Here is a 26,850-nt window from a genome sequence, read left to right as displayed (position 1 = left end):
GATCCCTCTGGCTCCCACTCTTCCCTCTCTGCTCCCTCAGAGCCAGTGGATCACCAGCAAGTGTGGCAGGTGCTGGCTCAGGTCAGTGCAGCCCTTCAGCACGAACCCTCCTATGCAGCCGTGCGAGGGCACATGGCTGGCACCTGCACAGCCCTGCCCGAGGGTCACCAGGCACTCCAGGCTCTGGGCTGTCAAAAGGAATGTTTTCTTTCCCTGAGCACACCTGTCTGAAAGCTGAAGGACTGTTTCATAACTGGTTTTAAACTATATCCCATCAATTGCTGGACTTGCCTTCATGTCCAGCTCTCTGCTGGCCAAGGGACAGGAGGATCCAACTTCCCTGCTATGCTCTAAGGACCCAAAAAATACCTCTTGCCTGCAGACGGCACTGACTGATCATCTGGGCATGAGCACAGGGGTCTGGCAAGTGGGGCTGTGGAAACACTGGTCGCTAAAAACTTCATTTCACACTTTGTTCTGGGGCTGTGACCAAGCCAGTGTGTTCTCTTTGGTCACCTCCCTGCCTATCTCATAGAATCATAAAATATCTTGAGTTGGAAGGGACCCACAGGATCATCAAGGTCCAGTTCCTGGCCCTGCTCAGGACAGCCCCAGGAATCACCAGCAATCTCACCAGGTCCAGCAGCAGCAGGCCCTGCCTGCCAGCAGTGAGTCTCTCCTGAGCTGCTGGTTTCAGCAGCTCTCCTGAGCCTGACCCATTTGCCCACTCTGCTGCAGGCTGGGCCCAGGCCTGACCCAAAACAGGGCATTTTGGGGAGATCTGTGTTACCGGGAGAAAAAGAGAAGGGATGGGTGGTGCTGCAGAAGTCAAAGAGTGCTCCTTGTGGGTCAGAAAACCACTTCAGAGTAATAAGAATTGTCCCAGGGCTGCTCTGTTTTTGCAAACAAGATTTTGGGCTGGTCCTGTGAGACCTGGTTAGCCTGTAATAAAAGCAGGGCCGTTGTTTTGGTGCAGAGATTACTTCAGTGCTTCCAGCAGAAGTGATATGGGAACTAGACCTTCTTACACTAAAAGGGCTCAGCAATGTCTCTTTTATCTTACCACTTGGAAACCTGAACTGTAATGGAGGCTGACAGGATTATTTTATTTACTCCATCTCCTGTAGCACAGCTATTTCTGGCTGTCTGTCTGTCTACTGCTATTAAACTGGTCTCATTTTGCTTCTCATCCAACCTGCTTTGCTCAGGGAGCTTAAGGGAAGACAGCAATAGCAATAAACCACAACCTGGAGCCTGTGTTGCCTCTTGATTACAAGAGACACATAAAAAGCACAAATGAAAACTAAATGTGTTTCATGCAGTCACTGATCTTTCTGCACTGTCAGAAAACACCAAACATGGAGAGCCCCATCAAGGACTGCTTGGCTATTGAGGAAGGAAAAGCGGAATTTGGTGCAGAAACTCAGTTAACCCTTCACACTTCATCCTGTCATTCCCAGCCTGATGCTGCAGCGCCCTGGAGCCCATTGGGGGAATCCAAACTATCACCCAGAACAGATAAGGGAAGATCCTCCTCTGCTGAGTGCCTCCAGCATCCCCACCGTAACAGGCTGCAATCATAATTAATGCTGTGTGTCACAGGCCTGGATGTTAAGTACCATGATTTGCAAATCTAAAGCATCTCTGTGTCAAACTCTCTCAACTTCGGGGTGATGAGGAAAGTGGACCCTGTGCCTTTAAGGCAACATCTTTTAATGCTGCCATCATCCAGGATTGCCTTCATTTCTTGGTAATTATGGTCAGCATGCTTGAATATGCATTCCTCTCCTATTATACACATAGGGCAAGGCACAGTGAGGCCAGTGCTTGCTTCCTGCTCAGTGTATTCCCTTCTGCCTTCCCAAAAGGCAACTCTGCATTAGGGCATCCGATCAACAGTCTCTTCGGAGAAGCCACCACTTTGTCCTCAGGCACATGGCAATGTCCCACCCTCTGGTTCAGGAGACACGGACAGAAAATTCATTGGGAGACTTTGACATTAATCCAACAGCTGAAAGTTACCCGGCTTTGCAAAGAAAACCTAAATCCTGAGCTCTCCCAGAGGCTCTGGATCAGGAACTGTGGCATACAAACTGGTATTTCAGCATTCAGTTTATTGAAGCCTGAAATAGTTGACATGGCCATTTCATCTAATTAAACTCCTCACTTCCTGGCACCAGGAAATAATCCAGTGGTGATGTTAGGAAGTGACCAGTGCTGTCTCTGATGGCCAAATCTAAACCAAAGAGCTCAGAAACAGCTTTTGTTAAAATTATCCCACACAAGTTGCTTTGCAAGATGTTTGCCAGCAGTGAGAGCTGCCTGCCACGGTGCATGCTGCATGCAGCCCTTGGAAATCTTAGTGCAGGTTTCCTGCTTGGAATAAAGACCTAAAGACACCCCTACCGGTGGAAATAACACCTACCAAGCACAGCTGAATGCAGCCCTTGGTAATTACACATCTTCACAGCCCAGGTCTCTGAAGACCTGTGCTCATGGTGCTCATGGAAATGTGTTTGGGAATTCTGCCTGAGGCAGTGGATCTTAGGCAGCCAGGGAAGGGGCTGAGCTTGGCCACTGGATCCCACCAGTGCCACTACTCCTCTCCTGACAGCTGAACTATATTAATGACCAGTTTATGACAGTCACATTGACCTAGAGAGTTCAACACAGTCATGTCAATGACCACACCAATAGCTGGATCTTCACACCCAAACAGACTGTCACCAACTGCTTTGAAAGGACAAACCTTGGATCAGCTCACACTGCAGAAGACCTTGGAAAACTCCTAGGACACACAGCCAGTGGGAAGACAACAAGGACGTTCAGGTTCAAGGAGCTGCTCCCACCGGCAGCTCTCAGCCCAATCCACCCACCTGTATGAGACCAGAGGGCAGTGGGATACAAGGCGTGGTCCCAGCCTGCAGGGATCTGTGGACAACCACGATTTCCAAAGGCCAGGTAGATGCTGAAGCCTTGCTTGAAATATTTGGGAACAACCAATAAACACAGTGAATGCTGATCAGCGAGCTCCTGGCTGTCAGAGGGCTGAGCTGGCACTACTGATGGGCTTGCAGGTGTATCAGGCAGGGAACAACCAGGTGATAATGTCAGGAAGAATCACATGAGAGTTATCTTCCCTCACAGAATGTCTTGGCCAAATGTCCAACAAAAAAAAGGCTCCATAACCTTGAAACATTCTCAGACAACAGCAGAAAGGGATGGCAAAGTCTCTGGAAAGCAGGGCATGAGCAAAGCAGATGGGGTTATTTGGAAATATGTTACTTGCTGCTGAAAGCAGTAGCTGGATGCTAGAAATACCTCCACAGCCAACAGACCATGTCCCTTAGACACAGACAACAGTGGATGGATCAGTGGGAAAAGAAACACGGTAAATTCTGGTAGCACACAACAGGAGATGAAACCTTCCTGGGCCAGCTGCTGCTGGAGCCGCTGGACCAAACCCAAGCCAGCAGGAGAATGGTACAAACAAGATGGTTTTTAAGAATGTGTACTGTGCCTTGTCCATATAGCCACAGAGAGGACACCATGAGGTTGAACCAGAGCTATCTTTGCTGTTCACTGACAGCAAAACTGCTGTGAAGAACCCCAAACTTCCATGAGGGTGGAGGACACGTCACTTTGCACAGAGCACCTACCTGAAATAAGGGGCACAGAATGAGTTGTTACCTTGGCTACAGAGAGAATTTTTTATCATTCTGCTTGAGTGCAGCAGCAATACAGCAGTACAGAGCAGTACAGCCACCCAGGGGACCAGCAGCAGTACAAACACAGTGAAGGTCACAGTGGGTTCTCCTGGGACTGACGCCCAGCACTCCGGAGGGCTGGGACCAGAATGCTGCCCAAATTTCTGCAGCAAAAGAAAAACTGACTTTCACTGGCTCTCTTCCAGATAGTGCAGGAATTCATATTCCATCTTCCTGGACTACTGGTATATCAGCAAACACCAACACCTCACCCTGGCCTACAGGAGGGACGCTGATTCCAGCCAGGTTTGCCACGTAAGATTTCCTCAGCTTCCACTGTACAAACCATGAGCAGGAACCTGCCAGCCTGTGCACTATGAGCCCACTGTGGAACCACGTTTGGAGACAATGGAGTTCAAAGGGAAGGACAGAGAATACCAACATCCAAAACTGTCACAGAGCTTAGGACACAGAACTGTGTTCCATCAGGAACTCATGAATCACTCTTTGCAACCATGGGATCCACGTGCATTCCCAGGGGATGCAAGAGCACAGAGCTGTTGCAGCTGCAAACATCTGCCAAGGAGACCATAGGTAATGAAGTGAGGATGATGTGCAGGTAACTGCAAGGAAGATCTGGAGTAGTGGGGAATCTTGTTGAAATATGTGCTTGTCTTCTAGAGCCTCTCAGGATATCTAGCAAACCTCGATCAAACTGAAGCATCTGTGGCATATTTAAATAAGGAATTAGTTTTAGTTCCTTATCTCTATTAAAAATCTCTTTTGACCGATAAAGAGATAAAATTCAACTACTATAATTTAAAAAAAAGTATTCTCATATAGATTGTGTCATGATGAAGGATGTATCATACCTACTGATTTATTATATCTGAAAAAAACCACAAATGCAGAAAATCTTCTGAAGAGGAAGATTCACTGAGATATGCCATCGTAAGTGGTACCAAAGCTGCTCTGGAGGATGTGGGTCATATTTCATATCCCTCAGAGGATAATTTCAAAGCTCCAACTTCCCACACCATGAGGTAAATGAATGGTGCCTCACTAAAAAAGCCCCAAGACACAGTGCTCTGGCTCTAAAGCAGGGGTCATCCTGCCTGTTGGGATCTGTGCAGCAAAGCCTGACACAAAGGTGAAGGCAATATAGGCTACAAATCATTCAGATTTATTTTATATGGGATTCATGATCCCAAAATGTGAGCTAACACTCCTCTGGACCCATACTGGGACAATTATTCTCAATAAAGTTCAAGGAAAGCATTATCACGGGAGAGTACAGCTGTAACCTCATCTCCCCTCCTGCCCCAACACTGAAAAGTAACTGCAGTTTGCTGCTGGAAAAAAGGGATGCAGAAGAAGAACCTACAGCGAGGTCTGAGCTCCGTGCCCATGACATTGGGGTCACCACAGGAGTTCCCACCCTCTGCCCTGTCACCCCAAAGCTCAGGGCGCACACACTGTCCCAAAGACCTCGGCTGGTGGCAACAGGGCTGCCAGATCCTGGCACAGTCTCTCTTCCAGGAAGGCCCAGGCCCCACGTTCCAATCTGCCGGGTGTTTCCCTGTGCAGCACCTCCTGCAGCACCACGTCCCCCAAAGGGCCTTCTGCGTGCAGAAAGGAGGAGGACAGTGTCCCACTAGTGCTGTTTGCATACTGCTGGAACCTGCCAGGCCCCTAAAGCCCACTGTGAATTGCTGAACACTCTCCACTCATGCGGATGACCATGGAAATCCCAGCCATGGTTTTCCCGGAGCATTCCCAGGAATGCTCGATACCTCTCTGGACCAGACCCAGTGTCTGGATGCCAAGCTGGATGCTGCTTTGTGAACTGGCAATTCAGGTCACAATCAAAGTGTGGTAGGTCAAGATTAAAACTGAAACCAGCTGTGCACCTCCAGACTCATTATGCCAGCTCTGACCGTTGGACCTGGTTATTGTTGCTCTGTGGTTATTTCTGTACAGAGCCAGGCCAGGAGTAAAAGGCACAGCAATGAGGAGGGGAAAAACAAGCACATGCATTCCAGAAGGCAAAATTTCAGTCAACCATGACTCAGGAGAAGAAAGTGCCACCCACTGCACTGCACAGGCCACGAGCGGGCAGTGATGCCGCGGTGAGTCAGGAGCCTCCCACGCCTCCTCCCTCGCTGCTTCCTGCAGTGCCAGGGCCCTCCTTGGAGGGCTGGCACATGGAGTGGGGCTGGCTCAGCCTGTCCTGAGCCCTGAGGCTGTAACAGGAGCACAGCTCCCTGTCTGCGCTTCCCACTGAAGCCAGACATGGGGACTCCCCCTGTACAGTTCTCTGTGTGGCTGCACTGAATGTCACTGAATCCCAGGCTGTCACACACGGGACTGATGTGCTCTGTCCCTTCACGTAGCACAGCTGGGATGGCAGTGAGCTGGGATCACCTTAGTGGGATACAGCAGTACAGCTGTGATGCTGATGCTGCTGCATAGAGCTGCTCTGAAACACAGTTCACCTGCTGCTATTCAGCACATCAGCACCAGCATCCTGCACTGCCTTCCTACCTTCTTGATGGGTTTCATGGCAGAGACGTGCCCTGTAAAACCCAGCACAGCAGAGACATCAGGATGAGGCTTAAAATACCTCTGCCCAAGTGCCAGTACAGACACCCTGCACAGACTGAGCTGCTGATCATTGTCTCAATGCAGCCACTGAGCTGTCAGCCCAAGTGCCGGGCTCTGCAGTTCATGCAGGAATTCTAGGGCTATCTAATCCCAGATCATATGCTGCAGCCAAAACCTAAAAGGAGAAGTGAGGCAACAAGCCAAACAAGGGGCACATGAGAAAAAGGCATTAAGTGAAAAAGTGGAGGCTGGATTTGCTATGAGCATAAAAATCCCTCTATCCCAATATGCTCACTATCCCACAAATCAGTATTCTGAGCATGTGGATTACTCCTCCTCAGTGCTATCCACATCCTCTTCTGCATGTGCAGCAAAGAGCCACCTTGCCCTAAAAACCACTTTGGACTGGCAAGCCTGTCTGCAGCATGCCCTTAGCCATGTCCTTACCTTCTTGCAGAGAACCATCTGGTGATCAAAGAGAAAGAAAACTCGCTGCTGGTTCCGTCCATAAGGCTGGTAAATCCAGGACATTTCCCCCGTGTAGATCAGCTCCGAGCTGCGATCCAAGATATCGTCTCCCTGGAGGGCAGAGAGAACGAGGCCGAGTGAGCCACTGCTCCCAGCCAGGGCAGTGGACATGTCTGTCTTTGCAGGATGGGGAGAGGCAATCATTAAGTAAGATTTTGGCCCTCCAGCAGCTCCCAAAGCCACCCCATCTGACTTTGGACCAGAAGCTGGGGTTAGGGGATAATTTTGAAGGAAGGAGAATAAATGAAGTAAGTGTGGGCACTCAAAGCACAGTCACTGCAGTTCACATTGCAACGGGGAAAGAGCTGCTCCAGACACTTTACCCGCTCCCCTCTCCAGGTACCCCCAGACCCTGATCTCGCTGCAGGTGTTGGTGGCATCAGGCAAACCAAAGCCCCTTCCTGCTGCCCAGCACAGCCACTTCGTATTCAGGGTAACCAATCCCCTGCACCTTCCCCCTTTAAAACAGCATCCCAAAGCCTTTTTGGTCCTGAAATGTCAGGCCAGCCATCTCAAATCTCAAAGCCACCAACACTGAGCTATCAGTTCCCCACTCATGATGCTGCCAGAACTCACCCCTCTGGAGTGTCGCTTCTCTTCCCACTCACCCAGGTAATGACAGTCCTTTCTCCCATAGCTCATTAGAGCTCCCCATCTCCAAAAACCTGTCAGGACCACCCCAGCTCCTCTGGCAGCCTCGGGCCCTCCCAGCTGGCCAGGCCTCCCTGGCTGGCTGCTGGAGTGCCCTCACCCTTCCCTGCCTCCGGCTAACACTTGTTTTCCTCTCTGGTTTTTTTTTAAGGATTCATGAGCAGATGGTCTTGAAAACACAGAGCTCTCTCTCCCACTCTCCGAGAGAACAAATGCAGTCACCCTCCACTAATTGGAATGAGCTGGACTTTTTTAAAAAGTTAATTAAAATCTATTTATTAAAAATGGGTGAATTCACCACCACCTGCCCTATGGGCATCTCGGTGGAACACCGCAGAAGGAAGCGGGATGACTCCAGCTGAAAGGTAAGGAGCAGGATTCAGGAGCAAGTAAAAGAAGAGCTTTTTTTTTTTCTTTTTGGCTCTTAAACTACTGCAGTTCTGGCTTTGACGCCAAACTGGAACTGATTTCTGGGACAAGACCATCCCAAAATCTCAGCAAACAGCTTGTAAAGGTTCAGCCAGCTATGGGGGGGATCTAGATAGACACATGCTTCTGGTGCTGCTCACAGCTGCAGGTGCCAAAGCAGCCAAGAGTCACCCCCACTCCTCCTTTCTTGGTGAGGATTTCAGACTGCTGCCTAGGTAAATGTGTAATTAACCTCTCAGCATTGATTGGAAGCGACCGCCTGTGTCCCTGGGCCCTGTGACAACAGCAACTTCATTAAGTCACTGCATCACCATCCTGCAGCACAGACTAGCCAGGGGTTTATCCTCCTCTCAGTCTCACTTCTCTGGCTGTGGTATCCCAAGGGTTAATGAGGGTTAACTTCCCAGGGACACAGAGGGTCACTCCCCGGAGGGATGGGCTGTGCGTCACGTGGTGTCTCAGCAGGGTGGTGACACCTCCTGCCCAGAACCCAAGGACCTGTGTGCTGCTGCCACAGCTCAGGTGGGCATAAGCCCTCGAACAAGAAGCCTCTGAAGAAAACACACTGGCTCCAGAAATTATGGGCTTTCCTGGCTAAACACGAGCTTCTATGAAGAAGATTCCCACAAGCCTATGGATGGGAGCTTTAGGAGAGGGGGCGAGCTTAGGAGAGGCTGGCTGCTAAAAATAGAAAGCCAGTTTTGTCTTTTACTCCTGTGGTAGCATCTGAAGCCTGAGGACACACAGAGGACTCTGTAAGCACTTCTACTTGACTAGCTGAATCCAAACTGGGTAGTCCCTGCAAGCTACATAACCCAAAAACATTCGGATCTGAAATGATGGGATTTGTATACCATTTCTTATGTTGGGAAAACAATTTATATATACAGTCTATAGGCTAGAAATAGCTGATTTCCCATGCTGGGTTAGCAAATTGGAAAATAAATATTGCAAATACTTTGGGACTAGCACATGGCTGGCCATGAGCAGCATGTCCAGAGCCCTGCCTGCTCCTGCAGCCCTGGCTGCTGTGCCAATTCACCAGCCAGAGCCTCCCAGCAGAACCACTGAACCTTGAAAGGCTGTTCTTTTCCTGACAGTTCTACACCTCTGATCAGCACCAACTGCCCCCTGCAGGGGGGGAGGTGTCCCTTCTGGGGGCTCAGGAGTCAGTTGCAGGATGGGAACAAGAAGGGACACATTGGTTTCTCAGCTCCGCTGCCACTGTGGCTCCCCCAGCACACCTTCATCCATGGGCCTGACTCCAGGCAGGCTTTCCCAAATGCCTCTCCCAGTCCCAGCCCTGGATCCCTCCAATCCTGTACAGAACTAGGAAAAAATTTCCTTTTTCTTTTCAATTTTCTTCCAACTCCTAGAGAAGCTGGATCATCTATATCCTTAGGTAAATTAAGAGAAACCCTGCCAAAAAAGGAAGAGGCTGAACAGGCAGATTTCTACTGACTTCAGCCGAGCACAGCAGCAGAATGGCCAAGAGGAGAGTGGCTGACTTCCTGAGGCCTTGTCCAACCTGAGTTATGTCCCATAAGCCTCTAACAAAACCCTCAGCCCTCCCCAGCTGCACCAAGGGTTTTCAGTGCACATCCTGACACATCCTCCCTGCACATCCTGCTGCATCCAAAGGGCAGCCAACAGAAAGCTGACTCCTCTCTTCTCCATGCAGTCACAGCAGAGCTCCTTTGTGAGCAGTAATGGGAGCAGAAGGTCACCCAGATCTGGGTTGGATGAGTGTTTCATGCTCCCTCAAGCCTGCAGTGACACACACAGTCCCAGGGCTACTCCTGACTGTGACAGCACAGGGTCAGCTCTGCTGTGGCTGCATCAGAAAGACGTGGATCCCCAGCTCCCCAGTTGCGCTGGAGCGACCACCACGCTCTGCAAGGAGCAACTGGCAGGGACCAGAAGGGTTGGAACAATGCCATGGAACAAAAGATGTTGGGAGCACCCACACAGCGAGGATGGGCAGGGCACTGTGAGCTGTTCCACCTCTCACAAGCCAGCCCTGAGCAGACACTTCCCTGGGCTTGGGAATGCTCAGGAATGCTCAGGAGCCCACCAGACCCACCCCCCAGCTCCCAAGCCCACCCTGACATAGCCCTTTTGCTGCCACTGCTGGGCACAGTGAGGAGATTCTGTGCCCTTGCCCAGCTCCCAGGCAGTGAGCAGGGCTCTCTCCTGCCTGACACTGCTGTTCTGCAAATTAGAGACTGACAGGCTGATTAGCACCTGGGGCTAGACAGAGATCAGAAAAGGAACATGAGCGAGATGTTGTCCTTTTCAACAGGCTCAGTTTTGATACCTTCTGTTGGGGGGGGGGGGGGCAAGAAGAAGAAGAAAAAAGAAGGCTGTATTTCAGTCCCTGACATAATTTTTCTCCCAGGAGGATTTCTCATCAGGCTGTCCCTGCTTGCCAAGCAGCACATTGGTTACATGCAGCTTTCTTTCATGTCACTCTTGGTTTCACTAACATAATATTAGGCTGAGGCCAACAATTATGGATTACATAATTAAGGGCAGCAACTCTTGATTTAAAGGACCCGTAAACAACAAGAATGGGAAGACATTTAAAAGGACAGTGCTCATTATATGTCTCAATTACATATATTTTTCCTTTCATGTAAATTTAACACTCTTGAAACCTGCCATAGTGGCAACCCATGGGAATCTTTGGTAGAAATATCAAGATAGCTGCATAAAGTAATCTGTTTAAATAGCAAGTTAAAACCAATCCAGGCTGATCAGCAAGGCTCTGTCCTGTGCCAAACATCCTGCCAGTGGCTCAGGGACCTCCACAGATTCCCTCCTAGGGAATGGGAGCCACATCATATCCCTATTCTGAGAGAAACCTGGGCTGAAAGGGAGGAAAGGGTTGCTGGAAGCTGCCATGAGAGCAGGGACTGCTGCAGGATTGCTGCTTCATTTTGTTTTGATGTGGTTCAAGAGCTGTTCAAAAGGCATGAAAAGGAGCAATTCTGAGGTGTGCTGAAGCACAGACCTGCTTTCCACCTCCACATCATCCACACAAGGCACTCAGTGAGGGTGCAGTGGCCCCTGAGGCTGTGGTGGGCATGGGGCTCATGCCAATGGAAATGGCAAATCCTGCCCAGCAGCACAGCCAGAGGGAGCTGGGCACGGGTCTCCACGGCTCCACAGGCTCATAGGATCCACAGGGAGGGCAGGAGAGAGGTGAACATGCTCCTGCCACGGCACAGGAGAAAGAGAGGAAAGAAGGCAGGGATGTACCAGTGCCTCAACTTTGTGGTGTAAATACAGCCCTGCCCAAACTGGGACTGGCAAGGACTTGGACATGATGACGGGCTTTGTGGAAATGTCTTTCTGACATTGCTGTGTGTGTATCTCTCCAGCTATAGCCCACTAACCCGGGAGATGTGCAGCTCTCAGAGGGCAGGAGCAGCAGAAAGGACCGAGCAGGAAAGGCTGCCCAGGATGGGCCCTATTTGAAGTCTGCTCTGAACCTGCTCCACCACCTTGTGTGCCGGTTTGCCTCACTGCCTTTAACTGTCACTGTTTTGATCTGAGGGTATTTAACTACGAACAAGGGGATGATGCTGAGTGCAGGGAAACAGAGGCTGAGCATCAGGAAACACTTCATAGCACCGAGAGCTCTCAGGCAGCAAAAGGGCTCGGCAGGATGTGGTGGAAACCCCACATTCTGCACCATTAACAGCTCAAAGCACAAAAGGCATGGCAGCACTGGTGTCGGCAGGGGCAGCACCTCTCTGGTTCTGTTTATATCCTGGAAATTCAGGCTACAAAATAAAGAAGTGAGTCATACGTGGCAACAGACCAAGCTGGGCTTTTCGGTCAAGCCCACATTCCCACAAATTTTACAGGAACACATTTCAAAGTGATTTGGATTATTTCTAATTTATAGCAGTCAGTGAGATCAGAATCTTCCCTTAAGATTTTGCTCAGTCATTACTTGTCTAAAGCTGCCAAAGCTGCCAATAATTCCTTAAGACTTCAGGCCTTGGCTGCCAAAGCTTATCGGCGGCCCCTCACATCAGGTCACCCTTTCCTGATCCCAATGGCAATTTAAACCATCAGATCCTGCTTGCATGATTTCTTGGGAAAAACCTCTGCCCTTGGTTAACTCAAGGATATTTGCAGTTTCCAAATGCTCATCCTGAAATTCACTTTCCCAGGACATGCAAAAAGTCTTGAGGGATAAAAGTGATTCCTGAAACACACAGGCACAACTCCATGGGATTCAGTAAAATCCCTCTGCCTAAATCAGCTTGGACATGCCCCTACTCTACCCGTTTGCTTTAGGATCAGCAATATGTATGCATTCCCAAACACACCCTCTTCTTGCAAGAAAACACGTACACACACTTGGTACACAAGAACATTTCAAATATTCACTCGCTAAATATTTGTTGTTTGGTTTGGATTTTTTCTTCTTTTTAAAAAACCACTTTTTTCCATCTCATCACAAAACATGGGTAAATTTAGACAATAAAAAGTACTTTCAAATCAGATAATCAACCTCGTTAGTCTCAAGATATTGAGGAAAAACAGACATTTCTCCAAATGAGAGATTTCAACGTGCTGAGACATTTAAGCCACTGAAATAAATCACCAAGTGCCACATGCAGCGGGAATTCAGGATTAGCTCTGTCTTGTGCCTGGCTGGATATTTGGGGGAAAAAAGTCTGAACTGATAATTTTTTTCTCCTGATTGTTTTCTTGTTTCCCTGCTTTTCTTTGAGTGCTATTTTCATGTGTCTAAGGAAGGCTGAGCTGTGCACCCCGGGTGATGCACCACTGCTCGCTCTGTGTGACACCATGAGGGACAGAAAGCTTTGGTTTGGGGTACAGTCACTAATCAGAGCAGGAACAGGGCCTCGGAAAGCTGGGGAGTGTTCTGTGGGTTTCTCTTCCTGCCTCAGGGAGCACTTCCCACAGTGGGGAAGTGGGAGCACAGCACTGACAGTGGGGCCCTCCCTTGGCTGAGGGTCCTCCAGCAAAGACCAGCTGGAGTTGTGGTCTCCTCAGACTGGAAATGCCCACTGCCCACAGCCTGGCAGGGGCTGGGGACACACACCAGGAGGTCCCTTAAGTGGCCAAGCACAGAGGATGAGTGAATCCTCATGGACTGGGTAAGGAACTAGCCCCAATGTCCTGAGTCCTGGGGGACGTGCCCCACAGCTGAGGGGGGCTTGGGGTTTGCAGTGGGGGCTGCAGTGCCCAAGGAGAGCATCTGCACAGATCTAGGGTGGATCCAAGCATCTGGTACCGCTTTTGATTTCTCCCACTCTCTTCCTGCATTGCACAATGGTTCACTTCTGGGTATTTTGGGTTTCTGTGCATCCTTCTGGCCATTCCGTGGACAGCTGGGAAGTGGGGGCTGGATCCGGTGATTCAGAATTACTTCAGAGGGAAGAATCAAGCCGTGAAATCCTCTGCTGGGTCCAGCTCTCATCCTCTACTGTTCTCATCAAAACTCTATGCCTCCTCTTAATCCAAAAGACAGACTGAAAAAGGCAAGAAGGGTGTTTTCCTTTGACCTGGGGCAGCACTATATTCCCAGGGGATCTCTCAGCAGTACCAACTGCAGGCTTTGCTATATTATGAGAAGTTGAAGGATGGTGCTGCAATAATGTGCTCAAAATTTGGACTAGTTGAAAAAAGCCTGGAAGAATGAGTTGGCAAATTCCTGAGGATAGGATAGAGATAAAGAATGGGTACTGCTAAGCAGGAATGAATTATCAAGGATATGGCTAAATAAAAATGAATTATCAGCTGAGCTAATGGAAGAGAAAAAGAAACTGCTATTCCATAGATCCTATGTGGGGTCACCTTGGCTTTCCACTCACACACAAATATTCACAGACTTGGAATTCATCTGCCCTTAATCGAGATTTATTTGCAGAGAGGGGCTCCACATTTCTTACAAATGATTCCCATCAGCTCATCCCATGGCACACTCTGAAGGCTGAAGATGGAGCTGATGGTCCTGTGCCTCCTTGAGAGCAGTTTTCCTCATTCTCAAAATGAGCATGTGTGTCAGTGAGAACTGTGAGAGATGTTCCTCCACAGTAAACAACAGTAAAACAATCAAACACATCGTCTGTGCTGTCTGCTCTCCCAGCCAGCCACAATCCCATACCCAGCTCTGACTGCTGCAATTACGTGCTTTATCACGAGATCCAGGGTTGAATCCAACCTTCATTACAGCAATGAAACTAATTCAGTCAGGGAGGACACGCAGTCAGAAGGTGATGCACCTGTATTTCTCTCCCTCTCTCCCCAGCCTTCACAGATCTTTTCCAGGAAAAAAAAATAAAGGATTAACGCCTCTTCCCATACACTAATTTACATAGCATGATCCCAATGACTGGAATGTGGAATTATTTCAGATCTTCCCAACTGTGAGGAAAAAGAAAGGCTGCTCCATCACTCTGACTATCAACTTGCTGAACACATGGACCAATGACAACGTTGGGAGGAATTACAGCAACATTTACCCTCCATCTGCTTCCAAACCCTATTTACAGATTACTTGCATACAATGACTTAAAAAAAACCCAGGGACAAAAGGAAAAGGAGAACATAATTTTAGTTGAGTTTTTTTTAAAAAAAACACATGGCACAAATGTAGAGACTGAAGGCCTGCTGGTGAGGAATCCTTCTGCTGACTCTACCTTCCCTGTGCCTCTCAGCTCTCTAATTACATGATCACTACACCTGGGGCTGGTTCAGAAATATCTTTAAGTGCAAAGTCATTTATAAAATTCAAATACCATCTCTAACTCCAGCTTAACAGTTTGGCTTCCAATCACAAGGCAACCACCAGAAGGATTTTCTCCATTTTCTTAACCTGTCACAATTTCCAGGGCTCTTTCCCGACTTCCTCCCCAGTGACACAGCACAGAGCCAGAATGCACACAGAGTTTGATCCAAAGCTCACCTACCACCAGCACTGCAATCACAACAGTTACTCCAGGTTTCTACTGATGAAATTGAAACTGGACCCTAGATTTTCTTTAGGGTCATTAATGTTTAAGTCCCACTCGGAAGTCTGTGGATGTGTCTTCCTTGTCCCAGGAATCCCAAGACTGGGCTGGGAGTTAGATAATGCAACAACTGCATGGAATTTGCTTTTCCCAGGTTCCCAGCACCATGTTACTGTACCTCCCAGTCCAGGACAGAGGCCTGCCACTGAGCTATCTTGTCAATGTTCTCCAACCTCCGCTTCCGCTCGTTGATCTGGAGAGTCACATTCCTCATGACGGCGAGGGCAGCGGCCACATACCTGTAGTCACTGCAGAGAACACACACGGGGAGGCCATGAAACATGCACAGGAGTCTATCAACCCCCAGCAGCAGCACAATCCCACCATTCCCCACAAGGACACAAGGGAAGGGGTTTGCTGCTCAGCGTTGCGATGCCATATTTTGTATTTTTTCCACTGGCAATGTCTGGAGCATCACAACGGAGCAGCTTCATTGGAATTGGAACTGGGAGCCAGCCCAGCTCCTCAGCTGGTTCCATGGGTGCAGTGAGCACAGCCTGGCCTCTACCAACCCAACACCTCAGCTAAAGGGCATCACCCTAAAAGATAGTCTGAACATTTACATAGCTTGGGGCTTTGGGCCTGGATTTTTCCATTTTAAAATGAACATCAGAAAATATTTTTCATTTGGACAGTGAATGAAGCACCTCCCAAGCCATAAGGCGGCTCCAAGAGTGCCCCAGAGCACTTATCCCATGGAATTCACTCTTACTGCAGATTTCAGGTGAGCAAATCAAGGCAAAATCTTCCTTTTTCCTCATATGGGCCTATGAATGCAGCAACACAGAGTGAGAATAGGCTCCTGCCAGGGCCAGTGAGGGCGATGATCAGTCTTTTCAAAAAGTGATGCTGAAATCAATGCTATTGATTTCTGCCCTGTGCCTCCTTTTCCATTCCAAGGAGCTGTAATGTTCATTTCAGTTGGGAAGACAGGGAAGGCCAGCTGCCACAATGCCACCATAATGTATTATTAACTTAAGGGCTGCTATTGATTGCTGACTAATGAGAAAAACTGCCATCTTGGGCAGCAGCAGGGGGAATGGCTGTATTGATTATTGCTAAGGATTGCACTGGTGACAGCTAAAATGGGGTTGAATGCTGGGAATTAGATGCCTTCTCCATGTGATCCCAACAGGATAAATATTAAGAAGCAATCACACTGTGATAGACAATAGATTACTTGCTGTTTTGTTTGGATGAAAACCTGGGATGAGTTTTTTATTTTTCTTCAGTTCTAATGTCAAAATTCTAGCTGAGGTTAAAAAAATCTCACAAATTCCAGAACACCCGGACTGGTCCTTCAGTAAAGGAGAACAGAGGATGGGCTGCCTAACATATCCATTGCAGAATGCCAGGATGCTTTGGGTTGGAAGGGACCTTAAAGCCCATCTCATTCCATGCCCTGCCTGGGCAGGGACACCTTCCAGATTGCTCCAAGCCCCGTCCAACGTGGCCTTGGACACTTCCAGGGATGGCAATGGTCATGATACACAATGAACTTCTTGTGCCTCCCTTTGTGGGCCATCTGTGTGAAGGGAGCATTGGTTGTGCATGGGAGGAATGAAGCTACGTCAGGGTGATCTGCAAAATGCCCACGAGCTCTTGTAGGGAAACAGGAAAATCACTATGGCCAGAAAGGATGTGTAGAGGCAGGCAGACGTGCAGGGTTTACAGACAGTCACTCATAATCTCCTAGCAATTATGCCCAGGCAAGGAAGGGAGGGTAATGACAGTGACTCCTCAGCAGAGTCTCCTCACAGAACATGTTCCTACACTCTTAACTTCAGCTCAGTTCTACAGTGGGAATGCTCAGGACACCAGCAAGCTGCACTTAGGACCTTCATATATTTAATTCATATTAAGCTGGAGTAAATCTTTAAGAGGTGAACAGATGTGGCTTTGTGAAAAATTCAAATGAACCAGCCTCAAAACAAGAAGCAACTGAAGGGAGCCAGGCTCTGAGCACCCCTGTCCCGCCTCCACATGGAGTGGGCCAGTGCCAGCCAAGCCGGGTTTATCCTGGGAATGCTAATTCCCTAATTCTGATGAGAAAACCCCATGCACGTTTTTCTTTCACGTTGTAATGAAGAAAGAGTCAGGACTGAACTTTTTGGGCTCCCAGCCCATGTCTGTGGCAGAGCTGGCAAAAACATAAAAGAAAAAATAACAGAAGCAAAGCATTTGGCCAGTGAATTAATAATAATATACCATTAACTATGAAAGGAAGGTAAATAAGTGGTTTGTCAATTCCACTGGGGCTGCAGTGACCATTTTCCAGTGCTCAATCTGAATGCAAGTCTAGATTCTTGCCAGATATCACGTGCAAACTCGGGGGAGAGTGGTCAGGTTTCTCATTTAGGTGCTACTGTCCTGACCTGGTGCAGGGAAGATCCACAGCTCTGCAGGTACAGTGTCAGGGAAAAGAAAGAAAAAAAGAGAAAGAGACTGCATGTCTCTCTGTTAGGTGAAGCTCCCAGGGAATCCTGGGCCTCTGTGAGTTTTGCCTTCCTCCAGGGCAGGGATCCAGCACAGGGCTCTGTGCAGCCTGGGGTTTCATACCTGTGCTGTGTTACAGCTTCGGGGTGGGTGGGTGGGGAGGTTACTCCTTCTAATCAAGGGGAGCAAACATCACCCTGCTTTCCCTTTTCAGAACATGGAGAAACAAGAAAGGAAATGTCAATGGCTGTGTCCTGTCTGGACACAATCCACTGAAACAGAGCTCTCAGTCTGAATCAACTGACTGCTGCTTAACCACAGGGGAGCCCCAAGTCTCCTCAGAATGTGACTGTATGTGATGACATAACAACATGGCGAATTTAAAACATCCCAAAGGGAACGGGAATGCACTCCCAAAATAATCCAACCCTTGTGTGATCACACTGTCCACATCCCCTTTGGTATGGCCACCAAATAACTCAAACACAGAGCTCCCCTCTCTGAGGCTGCTCGTGTCCTCCCATTGTGAAGCCACTTCTGAGCTCCCAGCAGTGCTGTGGGTCATCACATGGCTGCTGAGGAAAAAACCCACAACCTCTGGGACCCCAGAGCTGCTTTCTGATACCCTAAGGTTCCCACGACTCCACTCCAAGTTTGTTTTGGTCTTGCTATGAAGTGAAAACCAGGAATTGTATCTGGAGCCAAAGGTATGACCAAACTGGAGATTCAGCGAGCCTGAATCACTCAAACTCATGGATGTAAGTCAACACATCTCTGCTCATATCACATCTCCACTCTTCTGGAGATGCGTTCCGGGAAAAACAAAGAGGTGTTTCTGAAACATTTGTGGTCTTTTTTGTTCTCAGAAGCACCTACTTTTAAATGGGTTTTGGAAAAAGAAAGAAAACTGACAAGGTGGGAGTAAATCTACTCTTAGAGGTCCTGATTCTTCTTTCACCTTATTTTTACAGCAGTAAGTCACAAATGATATCACAGCTACTATTCCTGATTTACGCTGTCAGGGAGTCAGGCTGATTGCCCTCAGCAGCAGCAAAAGAGATCCTGGAAATTTTGGGAAGTAATCAAACTGCAGGTGCTCCTCTGAGCCCAAACCCCAGGGCAAAATGAGAGATGGGATCAGGCTGAAAAGCAGAGCAGGTTTTGAGTTCTGCCCAAATCTGAGCATGTTAAGGCTGGAGTTGCAGATCCTGGCCCTCCACTTGCTGTGTGCCAAGGTCCTCCTTGGGAGAAGGGAATGAGCCTTTTGGACCACTGAATGCTAATTAGGTAATTTTTCTAGTGTAACTGGTAGCATCAGAAAAGTACATCCAAGGGTAATTAGTTCATGTCTGATTATAACAGAGATGAGTCTGGCTCCATCGAGAATTGGTGCTTTGAGAAGCTTTAACTGTCTGCTGAACCTTTGCCCTGCTTCCATTTATAAAGGATGTCACCGAGAGAGGAGCTGGGCAGAAAACCCCAAGCCCTGTGTGTGGAAAGGAGCACTGGCAGCCCCCCAGTGCCCTGGGCTGGTGTTACCTGTGCTCCTGGGCCGTGTACTTGAGCAGCTCTGCCAGCTGCAGGGGGTACTTGCAGATCTTCTGCACAGGCGTGAGCAGGAAGCCATCGATGGCAATGTCGATCATCTGCTGCAGCAGGCGACACGCCTCGAAGAAGTGCTGGTACCTGCTGTCCTTCATCAGCTTGGAGAGCTCCATGCACGCATCCAGGTGGTTGTTACAGTACTCTGAATAGATCCAGAATCCATCTTGCTGTGGAGGAACAGGGACACATCAGGCAGGTGACCCAGCTGGCCAACAACACATCCCAGCTAGAGAAGGGCAGGGTGAGATGGGAGACTGGGGAGAAATCCTTCCCTGTGAGGGTGGAGAGGCCCTGGCACAGGTTGCCCAGAGAAGCTGTGGCTGCCCCTGGATCCCTGGAAGTGTCCAAGGCCAGGTTGGACAGGGTTTGGAGCAACATGGGATAGTGGAAGATGTCCCTGTCCATGGCAGGGGGTGGAACGAGATGAGCTTTAAGGTCCCTTCCAACCCAAACCATTCTGGCATTCTAAGAAAGCACACCCCACACAGGAGGAAGGACAGATCCCAGAGTACTTTTCCTGCTTGGAGGAGGTGCTGATTGCTGTGGGGGAAAAGGGAGGCAGAGAGGGCCCTGCACACTGACACATGGCTGAGATCTTGTAGGTGCAGGTGTGTTAATGTGAACCCTGTAGCTGTTCTCAGTTTCAAATTGTGCCGTGGGGTTTTCATTAGAAAAGGTAAAGGCAGAACCAAGATCTCTAGATTTTGCTAAGACAAGATGACAACCTTTCTAGAGCTCTTTTCCTGAAAGATCACAAAACATCCAGCAAGTGTTTTAGGAGCTGGGTATGTTTGAAATTCTCTTTACCAACAGGGACCCCGAGGCACCAACCACTGTGGGGATTTCCTCAGGGCCAGAGAGTCAGAAAACACCAAAGAATGGAAAAATAAAGAAAAAACCCACTCACACATGTGCCCCTCTCCACCTTTTGCACTGGTCTAACAAGTCTTTTGGTGCCAATTTTGTTGGAATTTCCTTTTTCTGCCATCACTGACCACAGATCTGCCATCACCCTTAACTCAGGCTTGATTCATCTGGGCCACACAGACAAGGCAATGGAAGGTCAAAGAAAGATTTCACTGGAAGAGAGAGGGACACAACCTGACTGCCCGGTATCCCAAATTAAAGTGCAGTTTGAGACAGCCAGCTAAAACTCAGGTGTTGTAGGCCAGCCTGAGATGCTCCATCTGGTTGTGGCAAAGCCCTACAAACTACAGAAAGGACAAGACTTTATTTTGTAAAAAAACACACTTGCCCAGCAACTTCTTATTTCTCATGTCACTGAGGTCCAAAATAACCTGCCTTTCTGGGATAAGGGAGGCCTGGTATCCTTCCCATCCCCACTGACTGAGTCATGCACTCACAGCTCTCCCTTCCTGAAGCAGATGAGGAATTAAAATGCTTTGCAGAGCCATGGACAGGATCTTTAAAATTATTCATCCCTCAGTTTCCCCAAAGGCTGAACAGGGATAATTTATCAGGAGTTTACTCAGCCAGCTTTCAGCCCCTGTCTGGTTGACAGGCAAGTCTCAGATCTTCCTCCAAATAACAGCAGCAATTCCTTTACTATTGTCACTATCATGACTTGACAGGCACAGCCTGCAAGTCATGACGTTTAGCTACTGATTCTCACCAAGATTTGTACATCTTCTCGGCACAGAGTGGAACTGTGATGCTGCTTTGGAAGGAGCAAGCATATTGCAGCCACGTTAACGCCTCATGCACCTGGCTCAGAAGGAAACTTTGCCTTCAATGAGAGGACCAGTGATGCCTACAGAGGCACTCTGAACCTCTTTAGGGATGCCCTGCTGAAGTTTCAGGAATGTCTGTCAGGAATTTCTCTAGTAGGAATGAACTGCTGCCAGCTCAGCCCGCTGACCCAGCACAGGACCTGCAGCCCAGGAGCACCTGTTGAGCTCTGATACCACCCTTCATTCTCCCTCAAAGAAAGCAGGGCTGTCATTTCTTGACATTTCCTGACATAATTTCAACACTGGCCAATTTATCAGCTTCTGCAGTAGGTGGGCTATGGAACGGGGTGATGGGCTGGGCCACTGAAGATGTGTGGCGTGTTTCATGCCTTCCAAGTGCATCTGAGTGCCCCAGAAACAGCCCAGGCACCTGCCCTCCTCTACTTTTCTTGTGTAATGCATAATTAAGGCCTCTTTTTTACCTCTGGACGTTCTTACCTCCTCCAACCTTCTGCCACCCATGACCGACTAGGAGGCCTATGAGTGGGTTTTTAAGACACATTCTGAAGGTGGGGAGCAGGTTGAGACAGTCACACCTACATAATATGATTAAGGGTGGATGTGAAAAGGTGCTGGGATTCAGATGTACTGGAGGCTATCCAACTGTATGCTCCAAGTTCTCCCTCCTCTGTATCTCACAAGGTAGAACCATGCAGTAGTCCCTGATATGTTACTAAAACACTATGACTCACAAAAGTTACCCTGAGTGGTTCCTGCCTCCTGACTTCTCTTCCCGCCCCCCCACACAGCCCCCCATTTCCTAACCAACCCCAAAAAGTCCCAAACAAAATGCCAAAGCACTCACGTGTTCCAGGAAGCATGGTCCAATCTCACTGAGATGGGGGTCCTCGTTGTTTGTACTGTTTCTCCAAGTCCCGGACAAAGCACTCTGAATCTGTTAGATGTCTTCGATGTTCCCAAAGATGATTTTAGCTGTTCATCACTGAACATGTCCCTCCTCTTCCGGCACTGCTTTAAGTAACCCTGCAGGAGCAAGAAAGAACAATTTGCAAGAGAACAGCAAAATCTGGCTGACAGCTCCAAGAGGTGTGTTATCGTCAGATGTTGTACGGCCTGTCCTTCCAAAACCCACTGTCTTCCAACACCTTATATCCAGGGCAGCTCCTACACACATTGCTGCTTCCACGTCCTCTTCAGTGGCACATGGTGTTACAGAGAAAGCGCTGCAAGGGGCTGTGTTGAGCACCTACCCACCTTCTGATTTCTCTTTTAGCCACAAGTAATCAGGACAGGAAGCTGTCTTTATCAAGTTCTGTTTAATATCTTTACAACAATCTGGATGAGGGGATTCAGTGCACCCTCAGTAAGTTTGCAGAACACCAAGCTGGGCAGGAGAGTTGATGTGCTGGAGGGTGGGAGGTGCTACAGACACTTAGCAAATCACTTCATCCTCCTGTGCTTCACCTGTGTGGATGACTAACATGGAATCATAGAATTGTTAAGACCGGGAAACAGCTTCTAAGACCATGAAGTCCCCACACAATGATTTAGACCAGAAACTTTGCAAGGCCAAGCCTCATGTGCTGTAATGGCCTGGTCCGTTCTGCGGCCTCTTGACTGAAAAGAAGTAATATGGGGGTCATCAGGAGATGACTTGCTTACTTTGCTTGCCTTATTATATAGGAGGGGAAAAAAAAAGGAAAGGAAGAAAATGCCAGCAGCTCCAGTGGAATGGCTATATTTGGGAAGTCAGGATGCTTAGTCACACAGCCACACTGCCAGCTGGTGACACGCAGCTGCTGGGCCACAATGAACCATTGGAACACTGTAATAAACTGTCCCTAGCCTCACCATGTGGTTCCTGGAGGGAGAACTTCAAACACATGAATGAGAAATGCAACTTTGGCTGACCTGGCCAGGACCCAACCTCTGTGATATCCAGCTTAGCTCAGAAGATGCCGCTACCCTGAGCTTCCTGGCTTTTTCAGCTTGGGTTACAGAATACCTTCTGCATTTCCTAATCCAGGTCTCTCTTCCTGCAGGAGCTCCTTGATGACTCATTTCCTGGTCTTCCCTCTCTCATTTTCCAGGTCAGGAGGAATGGGAGCAGGCTGGTTCCTATGTTGCCGGACAGTCGCGGGGCAAACTAGAAACTAAAACTCAGGAGGAAACGATGCAGAGCAGCTCTCTGTGCTGCTGCTCATGCTTACCTGCTTATCTCAGAAGAGCTTTGCAAACACACCAAGGAAAAAGCTGTGCCCTGCCACGAGGCCAGGCTGGCCCTGGCAGGGCTCCAGTGCAGCGGTGCCGGCGATGCCCAATGAGCCGCCTGTACAGGGACTTGTGCCCACTCCGGGCTGCCTGCAGGCAGCAGCCTCCCCTCTCACTCTGCTCAGTGACATCCCTCCCTGCCTGATTCCTGAGAACATCTCTCAGCCTTGTGGTTGTCACCGGCTGTGACTCCTGTCCTGACTATTCCCATCCTTCCCTGACTATTCCCATACTTCCCTATTCCTATCCTCCTCGCACTGGTTCATCACTTTGCCGGAGTCACATGTTTGCAGGAGCTGAGGCAGCACATTTCTGCACAGGCATCTATAAAAGCACAGGGAAAATACAGGAACATGTGGAGTTCCCAAGCCTTATTCCCTCTATCCAGCCAGTGCCTTTGGATGGGTGGTTTCCAGTACAAGCAGGAAAAGGGATACTGAAGATTAATACATAACACGCAGCAAGAGGCAGCTAGAAGGCTGCTGCAGAGTTTTTCCACTAAATTTACTTCTGTTACATAAAACAGTGTCATCTTCCTTCTGCTCATCCCGTCAGGTTTGCTCAGAGAAGGGATAGCTGACTGATGAGCAGATGTTGGAGAGTGTTTTGCTCAATGAATACCTAAAAATAGCTGCCAAACTGTCTCTCTTTAAAGTACTTTTCCATGTAGTCCCTGAAGCATAGGCCAAAGTTGGAAAGTATTTGCAGGAGGTTAAGTGCTAAGTTTTCTTCACCCAAAAGTGGATTTAGAGACAGTCAGGAGAGCTGGACCATCCATCCATCCATCCATACTGCCTGCCTGAGAGCAGGGTGAAGGAGAGAATGAGGAGGTAACAGCCACTGCAGGCTGTAACTTCAAAGGCAGCTCTGATGATATTCCAGTTTCTTTCTTCTCTGAGCTGTTTTGGGGCTGTCTACACTGCCCTGTAAGCATTCCTCAGCTTGGCCCAGTACCATTTGGGCTATAAAACACTGTGCAGGTGAGTGTGGTACTGATATGCACATACCCAAAATAAGCATAAGAGCAAAGCTGAAACTGTTTGAACTGAAGAGGCAAACCAGAGCCACGTTTGGTGGCAGGATTCTACAGCACTTACTCAAATACTTGTTACAGCCACCACTGAATGTTGGGCACTGTGATTGCACTAAAATATAGAACAAGTCTTGGAGGAACACAAGCCTGTTCCTCAACAGGGCAACAATCAGCCAGCTCCAAAGTAGAAAAACAAAGTGTGCACAAGCAGGCTGTGAAAGACAGCTACAGGCTGCAGAGATATGCAGTACAGACCCAAAGAGCTCTCTGCAGTCACTCTGCAGTCTGGTATCCATGGAGGACAGACTGGGCACACCAAGGAAGCAGCTCCTCAGCCCTGGGCCTCTGAAGGAGGGCACCACTGCTGCCAAGCAGGTTTTATGCTGCTTCGCTATGAGGCAGGCACAAGGAAAGTGTCTTTCATCCATCTTGAGGATGAGTCAGGCTAAAGGACCCAGACCACGTGGGGACTTGTCTTGTCAGCTCTGCACAGCGGCCCCGGCCTGACACGCTGAGCTGCAACCAGGATGTTTTGCATGTGGCACTCAGAGCTGTCCTGGTACCAAGGCAAGGCTTAGGTGGAATCCAGTTGACGTTATTAAAAAATAAATTCAAAGTGAAATTACTTGGAAAAGAGCAGAATGCAGCACTGGAAGTTGGCTGCCCTTTCCCACCTCCCACCTCCCACCTCCCAGTGGCTTGTAACATGGAGGATTCCTTTGATCTCTCAATTGCCTTGCTGTTCTCATCCAAGCCCTGTCATTTCTGCCTCTAACACCTCCTTAAATTGAGCTGTGTCTCCCTAATTCCTCTGTTGGTCCAAATCCTGCCCATTTCTCAAAGCCTGGCACCCTGCTCTTTCTTCTCCCTCTGGTTCTTCCACCTGCGCTCCCTAAACCAAACCCCCTCCCTGCCCCTCTGCTCCCCCTGAGGCTCCTGTCCTGCCCTGGACAGACCCTGTGCCCTCCCAGGACCAAACCCCAGGGGCAGCAGGTTTCTTTTCAAGCCCAGAGATAGCCATGCATCCAGAAAATCATGGAATCACAGAACCACTAAGGTTGGAAAAGCCCTCTAGGATCATCAAGTCCAGCACCACCACCTTGTTCACCACTAAAACATGTCCTCAAGTGCCACATCCAGATGTTTGTTTAACATTTCCAGAGATGGTGACTCCACTACTGCCCTGGCCAGCCTGTTCCAAGGCTTTACAGCCCTTTCCATGAAGAAATTTTTCCTAATATCCAACCTAACCCTCCCCCGGCACAACTTGAGGCCATTTCCTCTTGTCCTGTCACCTGTTACCTGGGAGGAGGATGTGGTGCTTCACAGTACAGGGCTGAGCAGCACTGCCTGACAGTAAGGTTGGCTACTCCTACCCATCCTAAAAACCTAGTTTTCAGTACTTTATTACTTTTCTAAGCATTAAGTGCTAACCCTGACATTCCTATTGCTGGGTGTTTCCTTAAGGTTCAAGTCTTTATTCTTTCTTTTCATAGAATCATCATGGAAGCACAGAATGGTTTGGGTTGGAAAGGACCTTAAAGATCATCCAGTCCCACCCCCTGCCATGGGTAGAGACACCTCCCACCAGCCCAGGTTGCTCCAAGCCCCGTCCAACCTGGCCTTGGGCACTTCCAGGGATGGGGCAGCCACAGCTTCTCTGGGTAGCCTGTGCCAGGGCCTCCCCACCCTCCCAGGGAAGGATTTCTTCCCAATATCCCATTTAACCCTGCTCCCTGTCAGTTTCTTGCAGGCTCCCTTCAGGTCCTGGACCAGTTAGGTCACTCCAAAGCTTCTCTTCTCCAGGCTGAACGATCCCAATTTTTCCCTTTGGTGATATTTCAGAATAATGATCCATCCACTCCTGATAATGCAATCCAAGCAAAACTCCACATTTTACCCCCAGTACAAATCTCTACAGCAGTGTTTCTTCCAGCAGCAGTTCAGTCCTTCATGCCCCAAGTGAGGGCACAACACCACCCATGGGGGCAGTGGGGCTTTGCTGGGATGGGCAATTCCCTTCAAGCAGCTGCTTCCCACAGGCCTTGGCTTGCATAGGTGATTTCCACCCTGGTGTTTGCCAGCTCCTGAGCTCCTGGCTTGGCCAGACTCATGCCAGGGGTGTTATGAGTAATAACATGGTGTATAATAACACAGCATGATGCTCCAAAGGGCCACAGCAGACTTCGATGATCAGGACAATATCTACATTCGATATCGTACTGATGGGAGCCCGTTCAACCTAAGGCGACTGAAGGCCCACACCAAGACCTTAAACCCTCTTGTCTGGGAGCTGCTTTATGCTGATGACGCTGCCCTTGTCGCTCACACAGAAGCAGCTCTGCAGTGTTTAACATCCTGCTTTGCAGACGCTGCTGAGCTCTTTGGGCTGGAAGTCAGCTTAAAGAAGACAGAAGTTCTCTATCAACCGGCACCTCAGGAAGTCTTCCTTCATCCCCATATCACCACTGGCCAACCAGAGCTCAAATCAGTCCAGCAGTTTAATTACCTAGACAGCCTCATCTCCTCAGATGGTAAGATTGATGGGGAGATAGACAACAGGTTAGCAAAGGCATAGAGAGCTTTTGGAAAACTCCATAAAAGAGTATGGCGTACTAAACACTTGAAGAAAAGTACAAAGATCAGTGTTTACAGAGCCATAGTGCTGTCTACTCTCTTATATGGATCTGAACCATGGGTCATCTACCGCCACCACCTGTGACTCCTGGAACGCTTCCATCAGCGCTGTCTCCGTACAATCCTAAACATCCACTGATCAGATTATGTGACCAATACATCTGTTCTAGAACAAGCAG

The 26,850-nt window shown here is 48.9% G+C and overlaps 1 protein-coding gene across 1 annotated transcript in view; it reads right to left on the bottom strand.

The window, feature by feature from the left end:
* ARHGEF9 (Cdc42 guanine nucleotide exchange factor 9) overlaps positions 1–26,850 on the bottom strand; it is a 207,029-nt gene that overhangs the window by 22,733 nt on the left and 157,446 nt on the right. The window contains 5 exon segments of the mRNA XM_032701633.1: positions 6,759–6,890; positions 15,096–15,225; positions 18,953–19,185; positions 21,575–21,696; positions 21,699–21,753. Coding sequence (XP_032557524.1) covers positions 6,759–6,890; positions 15,096–15,225; positions 18,953–19,185; positions 21,575–21,696; positions 21,699–21,753 — 672 coding nt within the window.

This window comes from Chiroxiphia lanceolata, chromosome 14 (assembly GCF_009829145.1).
Source record: "Chiroxiphia lanceolata isolate bChiLan1 chromosome 14, bChiLan1.pri, whole genome shotgun sequence".
NCBI classification, from domain to species: Eukaryota; Metazoa; Chordata; class Aves; order Passeriformes; family Pipridae; genus Chiroxiphia; species Chiroxiphia lanceolata.
The sequence above is the reverse complement of the archived record's forward strand: the minus strand, read 5'-3'. Positions and strand labels throughout refer to the sequence as shown.